The sequence below is a fragment of the Oreochromis niloticus genome, linkage group LG5 (assembly GCF_001858045.2).
Source record: "Oreochromis niloticus isolate F11D_XX linkage group LG5, O_niloticus_UMD_NMBU, whole genome shotgun sequence".
Lineage (NCBI taxonomy): Eukaryota > Metazoa > Chordata > Actinopteri > Cichliformes > Cichlidae > Oreochromis > Oreochromis niloticus.
In genome coordinates, this window is record NC_031970.2 from 37,923,615 (window position 1) to 37,939,403 (window position 15,789).

At 41.0% G+C, this 15,789-nt stretch overlaps 1 protein-coding gene across 9 annotated transcripts in view; it reads left to right on the forward strand.

The window, feature by feature from the left end:
- iqsec1b (IQ motif and Sec7 domain ArfGEF 1b) overlaps nucleotides 1-14,945 on the forward strand; it is a 262,794-nt gene extending 247,849 nt beyond the window's left edge. For 8 of the 9 annotated variants that reach the window (XM_005452240.4, XM_019358559.2, XM_019358558.2 and 5 more), the window contains 11 exons: nucleotides 81-242; nucleotides 1,136-1,258; nucleotides 2,680-2,846; nucleotides 3,330-3,469; nucleotides 4,029-4,058; nucleotides 4,221-4,346; nucleotides 4,441-4,540; nucleotides 5,402-5,563; nucleotides 5,677-5,853; nucleotides 6,934-6,983; nucleotides 9,607-14,945. In XM_005452240.4, coding sequence (XP_005452297.1) covers nucleotides 81-242; nucleotides 1,136-1,258; nucleotides 2,680-2,846; nucleotides 3,330-3,469; nucleotides 4,029-4,058; nucleotides 4,221-4,346; nucleotides 4,441-4,540; nucleotides 5,402-5,563; nucleotides 5,677-5,853; nucleotides 6,934-6,983; nucleotides 9,607-10,161 — 1,792 coding nt within the window. In that variant the 3' untranslated portion in view covers nucleotides 10,162-14,945. The remainder of the gene's footprint in view (nucleotides 1-80; nucleotides 243-1,135; nucleotides 1,259-2,679; nucleotides 2,847-3,329; nucleotides 3,470-4,028; nucleotides 4,059-4,220; nucleotides 4,347-4,440; nucleotides 4,541-5,401; nucleotides 5,564-5,676; nucleotides 5,854-6,933; nucleotides 6,984-9,606) is intronic. The other variant, XM_019358561.2, reaches the window with a different exon arrangement.
- The last annotated feature ends 844 nt before the right edge of the window (nucleotides 14,946-15,789 follow it).

Genomic DNA, 15,789 nt, shown 5'->3' on the forward strand with positions numbered 1-15,789 from the left:
TTGGAATGTGTCCTCACCCACTCTCATTTTGCCTCTCTCTTTTTTGGTCTCTCTTTCTGTACTCTTTCCTGTGTCTCTAGGAAACCAGAAAAAGGCATTCAGTATCTGATAGAGCGAAACTTTGTTCCAGACACTCCGGTGGGTGTGGCCCACTTCCTGCTCCAGAGGAAAGGCTTGAGTAGGCAGATGATTGGCGAGTTCCTGGGTAATCGGCAGAAACAGTTCAACCGGGATGTCCTCGAGTGAGTCTGCAGCAGATCATGCCGGTGTACTCTTTTGGAATATTTGTATTTGCAGATGAATCATTTCAGGCTTTTGATTTAAGTTGCCAACTATGCCAGTGCACAGAATGTTAGTTTATTTGCCTCCTGGGAACATAAATATAAATCATCATTTAGTTGCAAATAAGGTTGGCAGTTTGTAATTTACCCTCATTCACACTGTCTAAGGACTATATAATGACTCAAGTTACATGCAGGAAATAAGCAGAAATGGAATCCACTCAGGAAATTGCCATGATGCTCAGATAAACATACAGATCCTCTTTATAGTTCCTGGGTTTTTTGATACGAGAGAGCAGTCGTATAGATTGTCTACTCTCCACTCCTTTGTATCATTCAAATAGTGCCTCGTGCTTTAGACTGCACAGACTTATCTTAGACCCACTTGAAATACACCAGCTCTGTCAGAGCCTATTGAGATTCAGTGGAGGATAAGGCCAGAAAAGGTCCGCTGGTGTCAGTTTGACAGGCATAACTAAAGGGCTCCTTGAGAAAATGTCTATAAATCCAGACATGCAAGGTATCACTGCTCCGGAGTGCTGAGTCACAATCCTCTTCTCAGCAGAGGAAGAACTAAACATTTCCTTTACTTAAGTAAGTGTCAAGTGAGCACAAAAACTCTTGCTCCCTTTCATGTCCTGCAAATAATCTGAAAAATCAACAGCAGATCAACTTACTCACTGGCAACAACCAATTTTGTAGTCATCCTTAATCTTAAACTTCTCCAACTGTTCTTCACCTACGTGGCCAAACCCCCCCCCCAAGAGCTTCTAAAATATTCTAAGTTGAATTGGCAGGTGCTTGTTACACTCCCAAACTTCCTGCTCACTGTTAACTCGTGTGTTTTTCACCAGCTGCGTAGTGGATGAAATGGACTTTTCAGCTATGGAGCTGGATGAAGCGCTCAGGAAATTCCAGGCACACATCAGAGTCCAAGGGGAAGCACAGAAGGTAGAGCGACTGATAGAGGCCTTCAGGTAAGGCATGCTTTTAAAAGCTGGGTGCATAAACATGGCTTTAGTTCCCAAACCAATGTAGGTAGCTTAAATCTAAACCATTACATGTGCCTTTCTATAGAAAGGAGGTGTAAAATGATGTTTTTGCAAATAGGGTCATATATCAATTTAGACTAACTGATTATGTGACAGGATGGTCATTATGGGGTTCATTGCCGTGTCTAGTATTTACCACCAACATAGCGTGTATGATTAATGGATAGCACAAACCAACTTTGCTCAATTTCAACAACACCATTATCCTCTAAAACAAAGGTGACACCAAAAAGTCTAAATGTAACGGTTGCGAGCAGAAAGCAATAGAGCGGTGCAAAGCTATTTCAAATCCAGACTTTTGTTCGACCAAGGCATTGTAGAAAATGATTTAGAGAAAATTAGTTCAAAGAGTGAAGGAATACCTCCCTCAGGGCTGCTGATAGATGTTGTTTGTGCCTCATTTACTTTTCCAAAACCTCCAGCAGAAAAGGTGCTCTCATGTGCATAGAGAATTTGCTTCGATCAGCAGTGAGCAAGGACATTTCGGCCTCAGTAAACAGCATAGTTACAGGGGAGATAGTGATGACTGATCATCTGGTGCTCACCTGCAGCCATATCCAGATATGAGTACAAACTCCCTTTGTGGTGGTTCAGAAATTGCCCGTGTAATACCTGGAGGCTGTATTGGCAGATGTTACATTATTTCTTTGACTGCAGAACAGATAGCAGAGAGCTCAATATTAATATCAGGTGAAGCATTGATACCTATGCCCCGAATTAATCGCTTACAGGGAAGCTTGCACCTTTAATTTGCCTTGAAGTGAAGTTGTCTTACTGATGCCTTCTTATCAACTAGCTCCCATGTTCAACCAAAGCATTGCATTGTAACTTTCCGGAATTCATCTAACATAAGTCAAAGTGAAATTGATGTAATATTAGTTGTGTTATTTAAGTAGTATTAAAGTCATTTTTAGAAACTGGCTCAGGTCTCAAGTCTTTGGGTAGTCTAAATGAGCTAATTAGTCTAACGTGCTAAGGCTAGCATATTGTCACCTACTGTGTGTACCTACTGTATTGTCACCTACTGTATGTTAGTCAGTACTAATGCATTTAATGTAATGCTTATATTTAGATGTAGAATATGTAAGGACATCATAGTAAATTCTTATAATACATGCAATAGCTCTGTTAATATATTAGTTTATCTAGCTAAAGTTAGCATTGGCTATACTTTGATAGCACAGTTGTTCTATTAAAGTAAATAGTTCTGCTTTTGTCTGTTAGGGGTAAATATAGGTGGATTAATGACTCAAAAATATTAATTTACACACATATTGTTTCACAGAACGATTATTTTTGCATTCAGTTTGACTTGAAAGTTTCTGCTCCTTACATATTCTTCCCAGCCAGCGTTACTGCATCTGCAACCCCGGTGTGGTGCGACAATTCAGGAACCCCGACACCATCTTCATCCTTGCCTTTGCAATCATCCTCCTCAACACTGACATGTACAGCCCCAACGTCAAGCCTGAGAGGAAGATGAAGCTGGAGGACTTTGTTAAGAACCTTAGAGGTACTTTGTTCTCCCTCACTGCACCACATCCAACTTTCTGTCACAAAACCAATATTCCCCTTACACATTACTGTGTTTCTCTGAGGATAAATATTCATCTTAAAATTGAGTTTTGTGCATGCACATTGCCTTGATTAATGGCCATGTCAATAAGGTATTTATTTTTTTGGAAGTCATGGCCAAGAAAGCTTTCCTGTCGAAGCAAAATACTTTTTAGTTGTCCTCAACAGATTTTGAGGGTATTAGGAAATGGCTGAATAATTTTTCTGCCTATTGAAGTGTCTGTAATTAAAGTACAGTATTGAATGGAGGAGAAAATACTTGTCCACAGAGAGCTGTGAAGGACGTTTCTGTATGTATTTTGAGATACATAAGCAATGCAGCAAGTAAGTAAATTTAGAGGTTTGGCTTGCATAAATCTGCAATTTAATCATTAATCCCTCTTTTTTTCTCTATTTCTCTTTTCCTCTTATCCCTCGGCAGGAGTTGATGACGGGGAGGACATCCCCCGAGAGATGCTCGTAGGGATATATGAACGGATTCGCAAGCGGGAGCTCAAGACTAATGAAGACCACGTTTCCCAGGTTCAGAAAGTGGAAAAGCTAATCGTTGGAAAAAAGCCAGTAAGTTGGAGTTTGACCTTGGACAGCGACATGTGAAGTGTAACTACTTTTCTTTTACAAAACCTCCATTCAAGAGCTGAATCCAAGCAGGAGCATTAACACTAAATTACCCAGTGTACCTCTGAGCTGCTACAGTGTGCTGGTTAATTCATGGCCAACTTTCTTCACTGTGTGACTCTTCAGGGCCACTATACCATTGTGAATTACTGCAGTATGTTGTTTGCCCTGAGTACCAACCACAAAAAAGTCTCAGCTGACAAGCTCTGTAAAAATGAGATAAACATAATGATCTTGAAGGCGTTTATTTGAAAACTACTCCTTCTGTGATTCGATACCTGAGAAATGATCCTTATGATGTCATGACCATTATGGGGGACGGAATCAGAAAAGAGGAAAGTGAAGGATGCTTGCAGCGTGGTTCTGTCATCCATAAAACTATTTTGGTTTTCAATTTGGTCTTAAACATTGCTTGAAACTTCTTTTCATTGTTATTGCATACATTTCTTACATGTGTCCCTCAAGCTCTGAAATGTGTCTTGTTTGATTTCTTACTCCTTAGATTGGCTCTTTACATCATGGTCTTGGTTGTGTAAGTATTTCCTTTCAGTTATTTTCATATTAGCGCTGAGTGGGATTTTTCTATTATTCCTCAAGGCTGTATGAGGCATAAAGTTTGAAGCAGCATGTTTGAAAGCTCTCTGTGAAGCACCAAGAGACAGAATAAGAAATTATACTGTATTGTATTGTGCAGGTACTATCCCTACCCCACCGGAGACTGGTCTGTTACTGCAGACTTTTTGAAGTGCCCGACCCCAACAAACCTCAAAAGTTGGGCCTGCACCAAAGGGAGATCTTCCTTTTCAATGACTTGCTAGTGGTACGGCAGATGTTACTTTCAGTAAACAAAGAACAAACTCTGTTTTAGAGTGAAAGAGTCTTAAAACGAGTGTGTGCTTTCCTTTTTCTTACAGGTTACAAAAATCTTCCAGAAGAAAAAGAATTCTGTGACATACAGCTTTCGACAGTCCTTCTCTCTTTATGGCATGCAAGTCCTCCTCTTTGAGAATCAGTGTAAGTGGTATTTGCATGAAGCACTCACTGTGTTATAGATGTGTGTCCACTGAGAGTCCCCAGACCTCTTAGTTCTAGGAACTAATGTTAGGGAACTAGAGAACCACAAGTTTCTTCAGTCCTGTTTTTGGTCTGATCTCATAACGCAAATTGGTTAGCAGACATTTTAAGAAACTATTACTTTTAAACTGCATCTTTATTACAAATTATTATTACAAAGGTTAGCACCAACAAAAGTCATGCTTGAAAATCCAGTTTGATGTCTTTATATGCAAAAAATTCCTAAACAGTTCGGGACTTCCTCTGTAGCTCCATGACTTTTCAAAAAATTGCCACAAAAAATAACTGTTTACAGTTGCAGGTTCTTATAAATGGCTAATGGACACTAGTGGGAAGATACAAGAATACCAATCAACAAAGTCAAAGATCCCAAATGTTCCATCAACACAACCTCCTAAACAAGGACTGTTTGAAGGTTAAACTCTCGCACTTAAACTTAAGTCAGAACATGGTTCCTTTAACAGAAATCCCAATGGGAAAGTCTATTGGAAAGTTCCTTTTTGATGGATAACAGCCAACCTCAGAGCAAAAAGCTTGCCATCATGGAGACTTTGAACTTTGAATTATATATATATAATGCAAAGAATTATATATTTGAATTATATATATATAATTCAAAGTCACATACTCCACATACACATACTTTAATATCCTAAATCTGTTGTTTCTGATGGTAGTTCTGATATCCCGCAGCTGGTTTCGGATCCTATTATGTCCTACTGGTAACATCAGTCCTAACTCTCATAGACTTCAATAGTATAATAGTATAATGTCTGAAATGTCATTTTCATCATTCTTTAGACTATCCCAATGGCGTTCGCCTGACTTCAGCCATTCCTGGAGCTGATATCAAAGTCCTCATCAACTTCAATGCACCCAATCCTCAGGACCGCAAAAAGTTCACTGATGATTTGCGAGAATCTATTGCAGAAGTCCAAGAGATGGAGAAGTACCGGATAGAATGTGAGTAAATTGTTCCCATGTTTTTATAGACGATATCAACAGCTGTCTCGCATGAGTATAAAATATGTGGAAGCCAGGAGTATATGGCACATATGTATTTTCTCCTTGCACAGCTGAACTGGAAAAACAGAAGGGCGTGGTGAGGCCTAGCATGTCCCAGAGCTCCGGGTTAAAGAAGGATGCAGGAAACGGAAACCTGAGCCGAGCGAGCCTTGACGACAGCTATGCCATCGGTGAAGGTCTGAAGAGAAGCGCCCTCAGCAGCTCCCTACGCGATCTCTCAGATGCAGGTAAAGTTAGGGGTTGCCATAGTAACATGCTGTCTCATCCCTCATCTAGGCTGAGTAGATTGTGTACTTGTGCTAGATGCTGGCATGACACTGTTTACTCCTTCTGGATGTTAATCGATTTAGAAACTTGGAATACGGCATGGCGGCCATCCTGCTGGTACAGAGTGTCTGAGCCAGTGAAGCAAGGAGATAGAGATGGGTGTGTTTGCTAATGGGCCTACGTATAATTTACTGGAGGCTATCAACTAATAATCCTGCATCACAAGGGGGAGGAGGCAGTGCTATGTAGGTCACTGCGATCAATTTGAGAGTCTTAGCAGTAAGAGGAATTAATGTTACCATTCAGGCGGGGTGTAGACAGGCGGCTCTGCACAGGCACACTCAATGACCTCAAAGTGAGGAAGCAACCTCGAAGACTGAAGTGAGCTGTCGTTTTTTATCAGTGTGTCTTTTTGAATGAGGGGAGAGCCTTTAAAAGCCTGATCAGATCTGGATTTCGGAAGCCTAGATGTTCTCGGGGAACTTTCTCTATCTTTAAAGGGGAGCTCTACACATCTACAAGTACCAGTTATGAGGAGAGCCACAGTTTTGTGGGTGGCATGGTTACTTTGCGAATTTTGACCATCAGCCTGAGTCAGTAACATTCATTGACATTCCTTAGTTAATGACATTGAGTTTAAAACATTGAATATTGCTTATATTTGCATATTTTAGCCCCTGATGCTTTGATTTCACCCAATGTTTTTTACAACTGTCCCTTGGGAGTCTTTCATCTTAATGGACATGAGCATCATTTTATTGCAGTCAGATCAGTTCTTTTGCTGATGGGAAGGTTTCCTGCCAGCAGTGACTCAAGTTGACTGCACAGATTTATCTCTGACCTTGTCTCGGAGCAGTGTCTTGTTCCTTCTCCATTTCCTTTAGTTCTTATTCGCCTCCCTCTGCCACGCTATTCTGCCACTAGCTAGCCGTGTACCACTTTAGTGTGTTAGCATCCTGCCGTCGCAGACAGAAGAAATATGTGCACCTCCATATTTTAACCAGGCATGTCTTATCTGTCATGTTACATGTTCTGGGCAGGCAAGCGTGGGAGACGCAGCAGTGCAGGATCACTAGACAGCAATATGGAAGTAAGTTTGGATCAACTGATGCCGAGCTGTCCTCCGACTTTACGTTGCTCACTATGATCACAAGTTTCTGTTTCATTGTTTCTTTGTAGTGTTTTTCTCTCTTTTTTTGAGTGTCTGTGTTTTAGTCTTGAGCATATTGGCTGCTGTGCATGTTTTGAGTAGAACGGGAATGATGCTGCATCTAGCATGTTAACCCTTCACGTACACAGCATGGCACGACTAATAAAGACCTGACAGCTCCGTTGATGATAGGCTCTTACGTTTGAGTTATCTTGCCTTTTGTAGGGGGTAACAGTTTTTAGCCATTACCCGAATGTTGTCCTTTTTTGATCACTCAGGATGAACCTGACAGTTCTACTGCATGCTGACACAGTTTGAAGTTTCTTTTACAGACCTCTGACATCAACAAGGAAGTCCTGTCCGTTCCTTTTTCACTGTTGCACTTATCCAACATAGAGTATGACATGTTCTACCTTCTCAGACTGGGACTGTTCTGAACTTTCTCCAGTTTGTGCTCCAGTTACTAAGTGTTCTACATTATCTTTGTATTACAGGATAATATGGAAGCCTTTACCCTATTGTTTGTATTGATAACTTATGTTAGCAGATTCAGATGAGTAATTCAAAAATAAACAAATGATAGTGTAAATTATAAAGTAATGAGAACATAACCTGCTCTGTTTTATATATGGCTGACAGAGTTAATTTGATTTAATGATTTGAGACTAGCATACTTTTTTAGTTAACTTCAATGCTAGCTTAAATCGAACTAATCTAACTATTGTCAGACTATTTTTATTATTATACACAGGGGTGCACATAAGTGGTCCGCAGTTGCGCATTCGCTGTCAAAATAAAAGACTCGCACCAGATAAGAAGTTTCAACGCGCGTTTGCGTACATATAAAAGGCGCTGTTTTTGTCCGCTAGAGTGGGATTTTCTCGGCATATTCTGCACCACATCTCTGTGCGTTCATCATTTATTTGAAGCCAGCTCACCTCCTGCAACCACTTTTCCGAGAATACGCGCTTCTTTTGCGGTTCGGACTCCTTCTGACATTTCTTTGGAGGTGGAGGAACAGCAAAGTAATTGCTTAAAGGAGCTTGCTTCTTCGACATCTTTAAGAGTTCTAAACAAATGTCTGTCCTCCTCCAGAAAATCTTATGTACGCGAATGCGCGTTGCAACTTCTTATCTGGTGCGCCTTTTATTTTGACAGCGAATGCGCACCTGCGGACCACTTATGTGCACCCCTGATTATACACAAGTCCCATGAAGAGATAGCACAACTTACTATTTCTCCATCTCTGAAAAACTTCAGACTAGATTCAGAATCACTGGGACTGAAGCATAATCTGTTTGGTCCAAAAATGTTACCATTTTTTAAATGTATTTTATGTTGTAGAACAGAACAAGGAAATATTAAAGGCTTTAAAACACATTTACTTTTAGTTTACTCCGTCCCTTCTCCCCCAAGCTGTGTCTGCTGGAGGTTTCTTCCTGTTAAAAGGGAGTTTTTCCTTCCCATTGTCGCCAAGGGCTTCCTCATAGGGGCTCATCTGATTATTGGAGTTTTCTCTGTATTATTGCAGTCTTTACCCTACATTATATAGTACTTTGAGGTGACTGTTGTTGTGATTTGACACCATATAAATAGATTGATTTCAAATCCTTCAGCACTATAAACCAACATCACAAGTCAGTTAGTTCCAGCTCAAGGTGTTTAACTTTTAAAAACAGTTCACAACTACCTTTCCTTGTCTCTTAAATAAAATGCACTACCTTCAAAGCACGCAGACACCATCGCAAATCATTCTGAATATTATGTAACTCTGTTAATTTAGCAGTATTCATGTATAAAAACACACGTGTACATCATAATTAAATAGGCTGGATTTTTTGGATTTTGCATATCATCTATTATTAGTTCATTGTGCACTTTATGCATGGCTTTATTCATTTTGGTTAGACTGTGTTGTATTTATCTTATGTTATATTTATTGTTTATTGTGTGTTTTGTGCTATGTAAATGTAAATGTAAAGAAAATGAACAAATTACTTCTTCACCAGGCTCGGGGGAAATTTCTGGTTTAAGTTAAAGACAGTAAATCTAAAAGTATGAGCTGCATGCAAATGGCAAAATACCTTATTCAGGTCTGCAGTGTCAGATTGTTGTCCACAGATCTATAAGTGATTTTACATGAATTTAGAGAGCTCAGAAACCAGAGGTTGGAGTGATGAAAACTCACAAAAGCATCTGCTCTCAGAGCTGAAGACGTACAAGCTGTGTGTCTACTCATGACAGCGCAGACACTGCAGGTTCTGACAGGCTCGGCAAGCTGAGCCTCCAGACCATTTAGGGAGAGTGGAGCGTGAGATGTTAGCATGGATAGACAAACAAAGGCAGTGAACCGGAAAAGGAAATGGAGATGCTTTTCCACAAGGCAGCACAAGCAATCATGGGAGATTTGAGATCAGCTGTAGCTGGTCATGCGGTCGGTGCCGCTGTGAAAAGAATTGAGCGAGGCTGTGCACGCTGCAGAGCATACGAAAGTGCAGGTGTGCGTTTGTCTGCTGTGGATCTCGTGATTGTCTGTGTGATCTGACAGCCTTCTCTCTTGCAGGGGTCCATCATTAGCAGTCCTCACATGCGGCGGAGAGCCCCCTCCACCCGAGACTGCCCATCCCGTCACAGTGCCCAGTCCCTGCCCAACTCTTCCTCGTTGCTTGGATCGTTGTTCGGCACCAGGCGTGTGAAGTCGCCCAGCCCCACCCCTCAGCCCCAGCTGCACCCTACTCTCATCTCCCACACCCCGCACCCAGCCAACCTGCACCACACAGCCCGCGTGGAGACGGAAGGACCAGTGCCCATGCACCCGCATCACGCCCAGTTCTGCCACATGACCCAGAACCCACCCCCTTATCACCACCATCACCACTACCACCCGCCGGCCCACTTGCAGCACCCACCGCACCAGTACCACCCTCCCCCGTCTCACAGCCAGCAGCAGCCGTACCCGGCTCATCCTCACGGGCCCCATGGGCACGGGAGCCACCCACCGCACTCCTCCACCCACCCCACTCACGGCCCTCCCCACCACCACGGCGCGCCGCCACCATCCTCCCAGGGACCCAGCAGCACCAAGCCCAAGCACAGCGGCATCAGCACAGTGGTGTGAGGGGCAGGGCGTCCTCTCTGGACCCTGCAGCTGAACTTTTTCCTCCTGGGCTGACGCGACGGTGGCACTGTGCATCGCCGGTCTGGGGCTACGAAGCCAGACGAGATCCCGTTGTGCCTCCTTCAGATTTTTTTTTCCTTTCTTTTAGAGCCGTTTCTGTCATTTCGTTTCAGGACATAAGACATGTCTACCCGCTTCAGGAGCAACAGACAAGAGCATGCACAAAGACCACAACTACTGTTTGTTTCTCAGTAAACTACGGGAACTCGCTTACTAGTATTTTACACAAGAAGTACATGTTAATCTTCACACAGTAACTTTAAACGTTGTCAGGACGGTTTGGCTGAACAGACACGAAGACGACAGCTCAGCCTCAGCCGTGGCTGTGCGAGTATTTAATGTAGCAGTAGCTCACAGTGCACTGTGATATCTCTGTTAGCAGTGATAAATGTGCCAATTATTAAAGCATTTACTAATTTAGTCACACAGATTGCTTTATGTATATTGTGCATAGTATTTTGTAAAATAATAATATCAAATGTTATTATTATAGTTATTACTACAGAACAAACAGCATCGATGAAAACTGTCAGTATTATACTTGCACATAGGTGGCGTAGTTTCACTGTTAAGAAACCAATCAAAGCTTTTCTTAGTTAGGCAGTCGGACGCAAGAGTACTGCTGTGAACGGTTGCCTTTGAGCTAGAAGTTAGATTGTTGAGGGCTGCTGCACTCCAGCCTGCCTACAGTCTCATTCACTGCACGTGTCTCCGGGGTGGAGCTCTCTCTCTCCTGCTCTGGAAAGCAAAGGAAACCAGCGGCACTCGCTGCTTGCCTGCCCTCCTTTTATTTTTTTAACTATTTTTTTAGAATCCAATGAACAATACGAATATATAAAGGCTGTCCTGCAGCCTGGTGGGACTCTGCAAGTCTGTCCTGCAGGAGGAGGAGGAGGACGCTGGATGTTTTTCATGTGGAAACTGAGGGAGAAACTGTGCAGCAGGAAAACATGTCCCACTGTGGAAGCTCTCAGCTGGCTGAGCGTGCCCTCTCCCTCTTCGGTTTCCCCGTGTGTCTGTTGGAGCGGCGAACGTGCCGTAACTGAGTGTTTTGTTTTGAGGTTTTTTCCCTCGGATGGATGCCACGGAGCAAAAATCAATAATTATCATTCTGTGATGGTGACAGCGCCCTTATGCTTGACTCATTACGGAGAGCGGTTTTATATCAATCATCTTTCTGACATATTATGGGATGGCTGGTTCTACCTCCCGGTCATCCCGTGCACAGTATCTGTGGTGTGTGTGTGGAGCGGAGGCTGGGGGGCTGCTGTCCTGGAGCATATTTTCTGTTTTTGAAAACGACAGATGCAGCGTGCATTCTACATAGCTGATATCAATGGCAGGAGTTAGTCTGTATCTGCTTAAAGACTGTGAGATGCATTTTTTAAACTAGTGCAATATGTATTTACTGTTTTTTTTTGTTGTTGTTGTTTGTTTTTGTCTAAGAACAAGTTCAATCTGTTGGTCGTTCTGTTAGTTTCGCCCTTTACTTTCTCCCTCTGGCGTCCTCTGGCATTTCTTTCTCAGTGTTTCAGTGAAGTGCAAGTATCCACATGGATTTGGAGGGACTGGACCTTTCACACTGATACAGAGTGTCACAGAAAAGAACTGCATGTAACGTTATATCTTGAGGCTATTTTCAAACTGTGTACTCCCAAACTATATCAGTGTTACAGTTGACAGTTGTTTAAAAAAAAAAAGAATGGTAGAATAGTTTTGACTTCTTCAAATACAGCTAACCGAAGTCAGCGATGTGTTCATGTCACTCCAGACGATAAGTAACCAAATCTGTATTTTAACCCGATCCACATGCAGTACAGTAGTTAAACTGGATCGTTAGTGTTCAACTGTAGTTAAAGCAGGACCTGATCAAAGCTGTAACGGGGAAGCTCTGTGGATTCTGTCATTTGAAAATCAGAGTGATAAAAAGGAAACTTTTATCTTCACATTTTCTCTATGTCTGTCAGCGGCGCACACGTTACCATTTTCAAGTGGTGTCCAGTAGATCAGTATTCTTAAATATATATGCCCTCAAATAAAGCCACGCTTTATACTTGCTTCATAACATTTGATTGATTAATACGCTTAGAAATGCTCTTTATATTCATTATAAGACAACTTTTGGGTTGCCAAGTTCTGGAAAGTGTCTTCTGGCCTAATGTTTACCCAGTTATACAGGAAATTACACATTTTATGACATACGATAAATTAGACGTTTTTAAGGTTTCTCTCTAACAGTCTAGTAGTTTACACATTCACCTAACAAGCCAAACGTCCCCAATTCAATCCAGAGAAGAGACACAGATTCTTTTGGTGTTTATGTAAGGACGGGCATCAAACATGAGGCGCTACCTGCTTTGGCAAAGAGCAGCCAAAAGTAGTTTTTTTTCCAGGAATCCATAGTCTGCAGCTGACCGATTATTATAAATGGTATTTGTTACACTATTTTTTAGCTCTCTGCTTTTATTGGAGTAGCTTTGCATGCTTTTCACTGTTCAGAATAATCCATGTTTACATACTCAGTTCATCTGCTGTCTGAAACAAGCAGTTACAGCTCTGTTCCCCTTCTTTTTAAGCCATTTAGTTTCTGATTGGCTACACAATGTTATCAGTATATAGATTTTCAAATGTAATTTTCAAAGCTTTTCCACAGGCTAAAGGTACTCTGTTGAGTTTCCAAACATTAGTAGGTTTAATAAGCAATTTTATATGGTTCCACTCTGGTTTGAAAAGCATATATAAACAAGTAAAACCTCCCACGTGTGCAAGCAGAGTTTAGAGTTTGTGTACAAGTCCATAGGGCAGTTTCAAGTGATATTTGTGGATTTACAAAGCAGGTTCCATACTTGGCACAGTTTCCCCTCTACATGTGCTAACTCTCACATCAAACAGTACAACCTGCCTCTTATTGAGGTGATACTCTAAGCAAATAAGATGCAAAAACTATGAGAACTGCTTCAATATTTCCTGGAAAGGTTGAGTGAGGATGTAGATTTGCCAAGACCTTACAACCTGGCAACCCAGAGCTTGTGCTTCTTAAAGTTTTATTACTGATTTTGTAAAGCATTTAATAATGTTAAAAAAAAACTATCTAATTAGATTCTTTATCTTTTTTTTTTAGAAAAAGAACAATTTTATTTAAAGGTACGTATTTAAAATTGATGGTTAAAAACCTTCTGAAATGAACTGAAGCCATCAAATAATGTGGAAAAAAAATACTATGACTTCATGGACATCATCTCTGTATGGTATTAACCCTGAAAAGCCTGAACCAAGAAATAACTGCCAGGAAATTCACACTCTCAGAACACTCTTTTTGAGAGTGTTTATTCAACCTTACTTTTAATTTTTTACAAAAAAGAAGTGAAATATCAATTTGCATATATGAGTTTTAATTTATTGCTACAACCGGCATTTTTGTGCAATTTATTGCTTAAAAGTTTATTGTGCAGTTTATTCAGGTTTTTCAGGAAAAAAGAAATCACATTGATAATGTAAGGGTCTAAAAAACTCATGTATCAATTATGATATACTTGGCATTACAGGGTTAAGTTAAAATAGGACCCAACTGTACTTTCATGCAATGCACATTTGTTCCACAAGATGGTGCTGAAATAAATGTAACATTATAACTTGTAAATCAGGTAAATCATTAGGAAAACATTCCTATTTGCAATGGTGGCCTGCAAAAGGCAACACGTTAAAAAACATAAAAAATGAAAAGAACGACACCGCCGAAAACATTTCAACACACCTGCTGAGAAAACCACTGCCTCCTGGTGGTGAAAGTTTTATTAACGCATGCGTACAATTTGCAGTGTGTGTTTACAAAAAGTACCTTTAAAATAGATTTTGTTGTGTCCGTGCACTGTAGGCTCCTGTAACTTTCACACCTTATAGTTGGCTGCAGTTTCTGTGCTACAGAGTCAGGAAAGTGCCAATATTGCATTGTTGAAATCAGTTTAACGTGAAATCTACTGGGGCTATATTTAAACCCCAATGCTGTACATGACCAATCACAAAGTTTGTCTTCAGTCCAGGGTTCGAACACTAACAGGCTGTTAGAGAGTAATGGTACAGGCAGACACCAAGAAAGGAGCCCGAGTTACTTTTATTACGCTACAACCTTCCAGTTCCTTCAGAGCACTGATCTATTGTGAAACCTGTCCAGATTCCATGTGAGGTGCTTTGTTGCATGCCATTGATGCCTACTGTTTCTTTCTTCTGCTCTCCTTTTTTGGTTTTGTTTGTTTTTGTTTTTTCAACTGTTGCTCTGTCAAGCGGCGTGCTTGACTAGAACTTAACCTTCCAGCATAGCTGTGACTTCTCTGACTTGTGCTTGTTTACATCTAGACGAGTTTTGGACTGCTAGTGTGTCTTTTCATTTGTGCATCATTCTCCTCCGGCATGCATTTCACCCATATTTCCACTGTAGAGTATAAAGACCTGGCAGCGTACTGCTGAGTGTAAATATGAAATCTAATGTAACTTGAAGTAAAAGTAAAGAGGGCTGGACATGGAGGAAATATTTTAATGGCAAGTTGGTAATAAAGAATGAGTAACATATGTAAATAGTCTGTAAATTATTGTTATTAATTATTCTTATTATTACTATTCAGTGTCTACAGTTACATTGAAGGTGCATTCCTGCTCCCTTGTGATCTTTACATAATCAAACTGCTTCTCTCTGCCTCCGACAGGACTGAATTATCATAGGATCTAGAGATGAACAGCCAATTGTTACACGGTTAACACCGCTTCTGTCGTCTTTCCTGAGATGCTTCTGTTTTCTCACACTCACAGCCAGACTTCTGAAGTCAAAGGGAAGAGAGGAGTGCTCTTATTTTATTATGCATTCTGTTTCTAAGTAGAAAAATACCCATTGATGTAAAACTAGTACTGTGACAATGTTGAGAACGCAAAATAAAATGATATACAGTCAAATCGGAGCAGTTGTCTGCCTGTTTGCATCCTGCTTGGTATTTCTTGGTGTCAGATGAACGACTGGGAAGATCAAGGAGCTACACTTCTTGTAGGCTGAATTCTAAGATCCCTAAATGAGTGAATGCATGAAAGCAGATGGAGAGGAGGAAGTAAATATGGCTGTGCTGTAGGCTCCTCTGTACCCTGACCTGAAGGCCGCATTCCTACTTTGCTGTACAGCTTTATTGTCCTTTTTTTTTTTTTAATGCAAAAGTATGTGCATCCCAGAACTGAACTGGCATAGTCTTCCAGATCAGTCTCACCTGCAAACATTTCCCAGTCCGTATTGTCAGGTCAGTCTTGCAGTATTGCAGGTTGCTGTTTTGACTTCAAGTCTTTCTCTGCAGATCTGTGGTGTATACCAGAGTAAGGCAGAAATGATCTAATAGCCTCAGCTGTGCAGATAGATGTGTCTTATGAGCTCTCTGTATATTTGTTTTACCACTCCCTTTAATGTCCATGCTCATTTAATGTCCATGCTCATAATAAAATATGAATTCTCACCTGTTACTGTGTCTTAAGTTGGTTTGAACAACCAACAAAGAGCAGATGCTGGCAGGTTTAGATGTTTATTGAAGTGCAGCA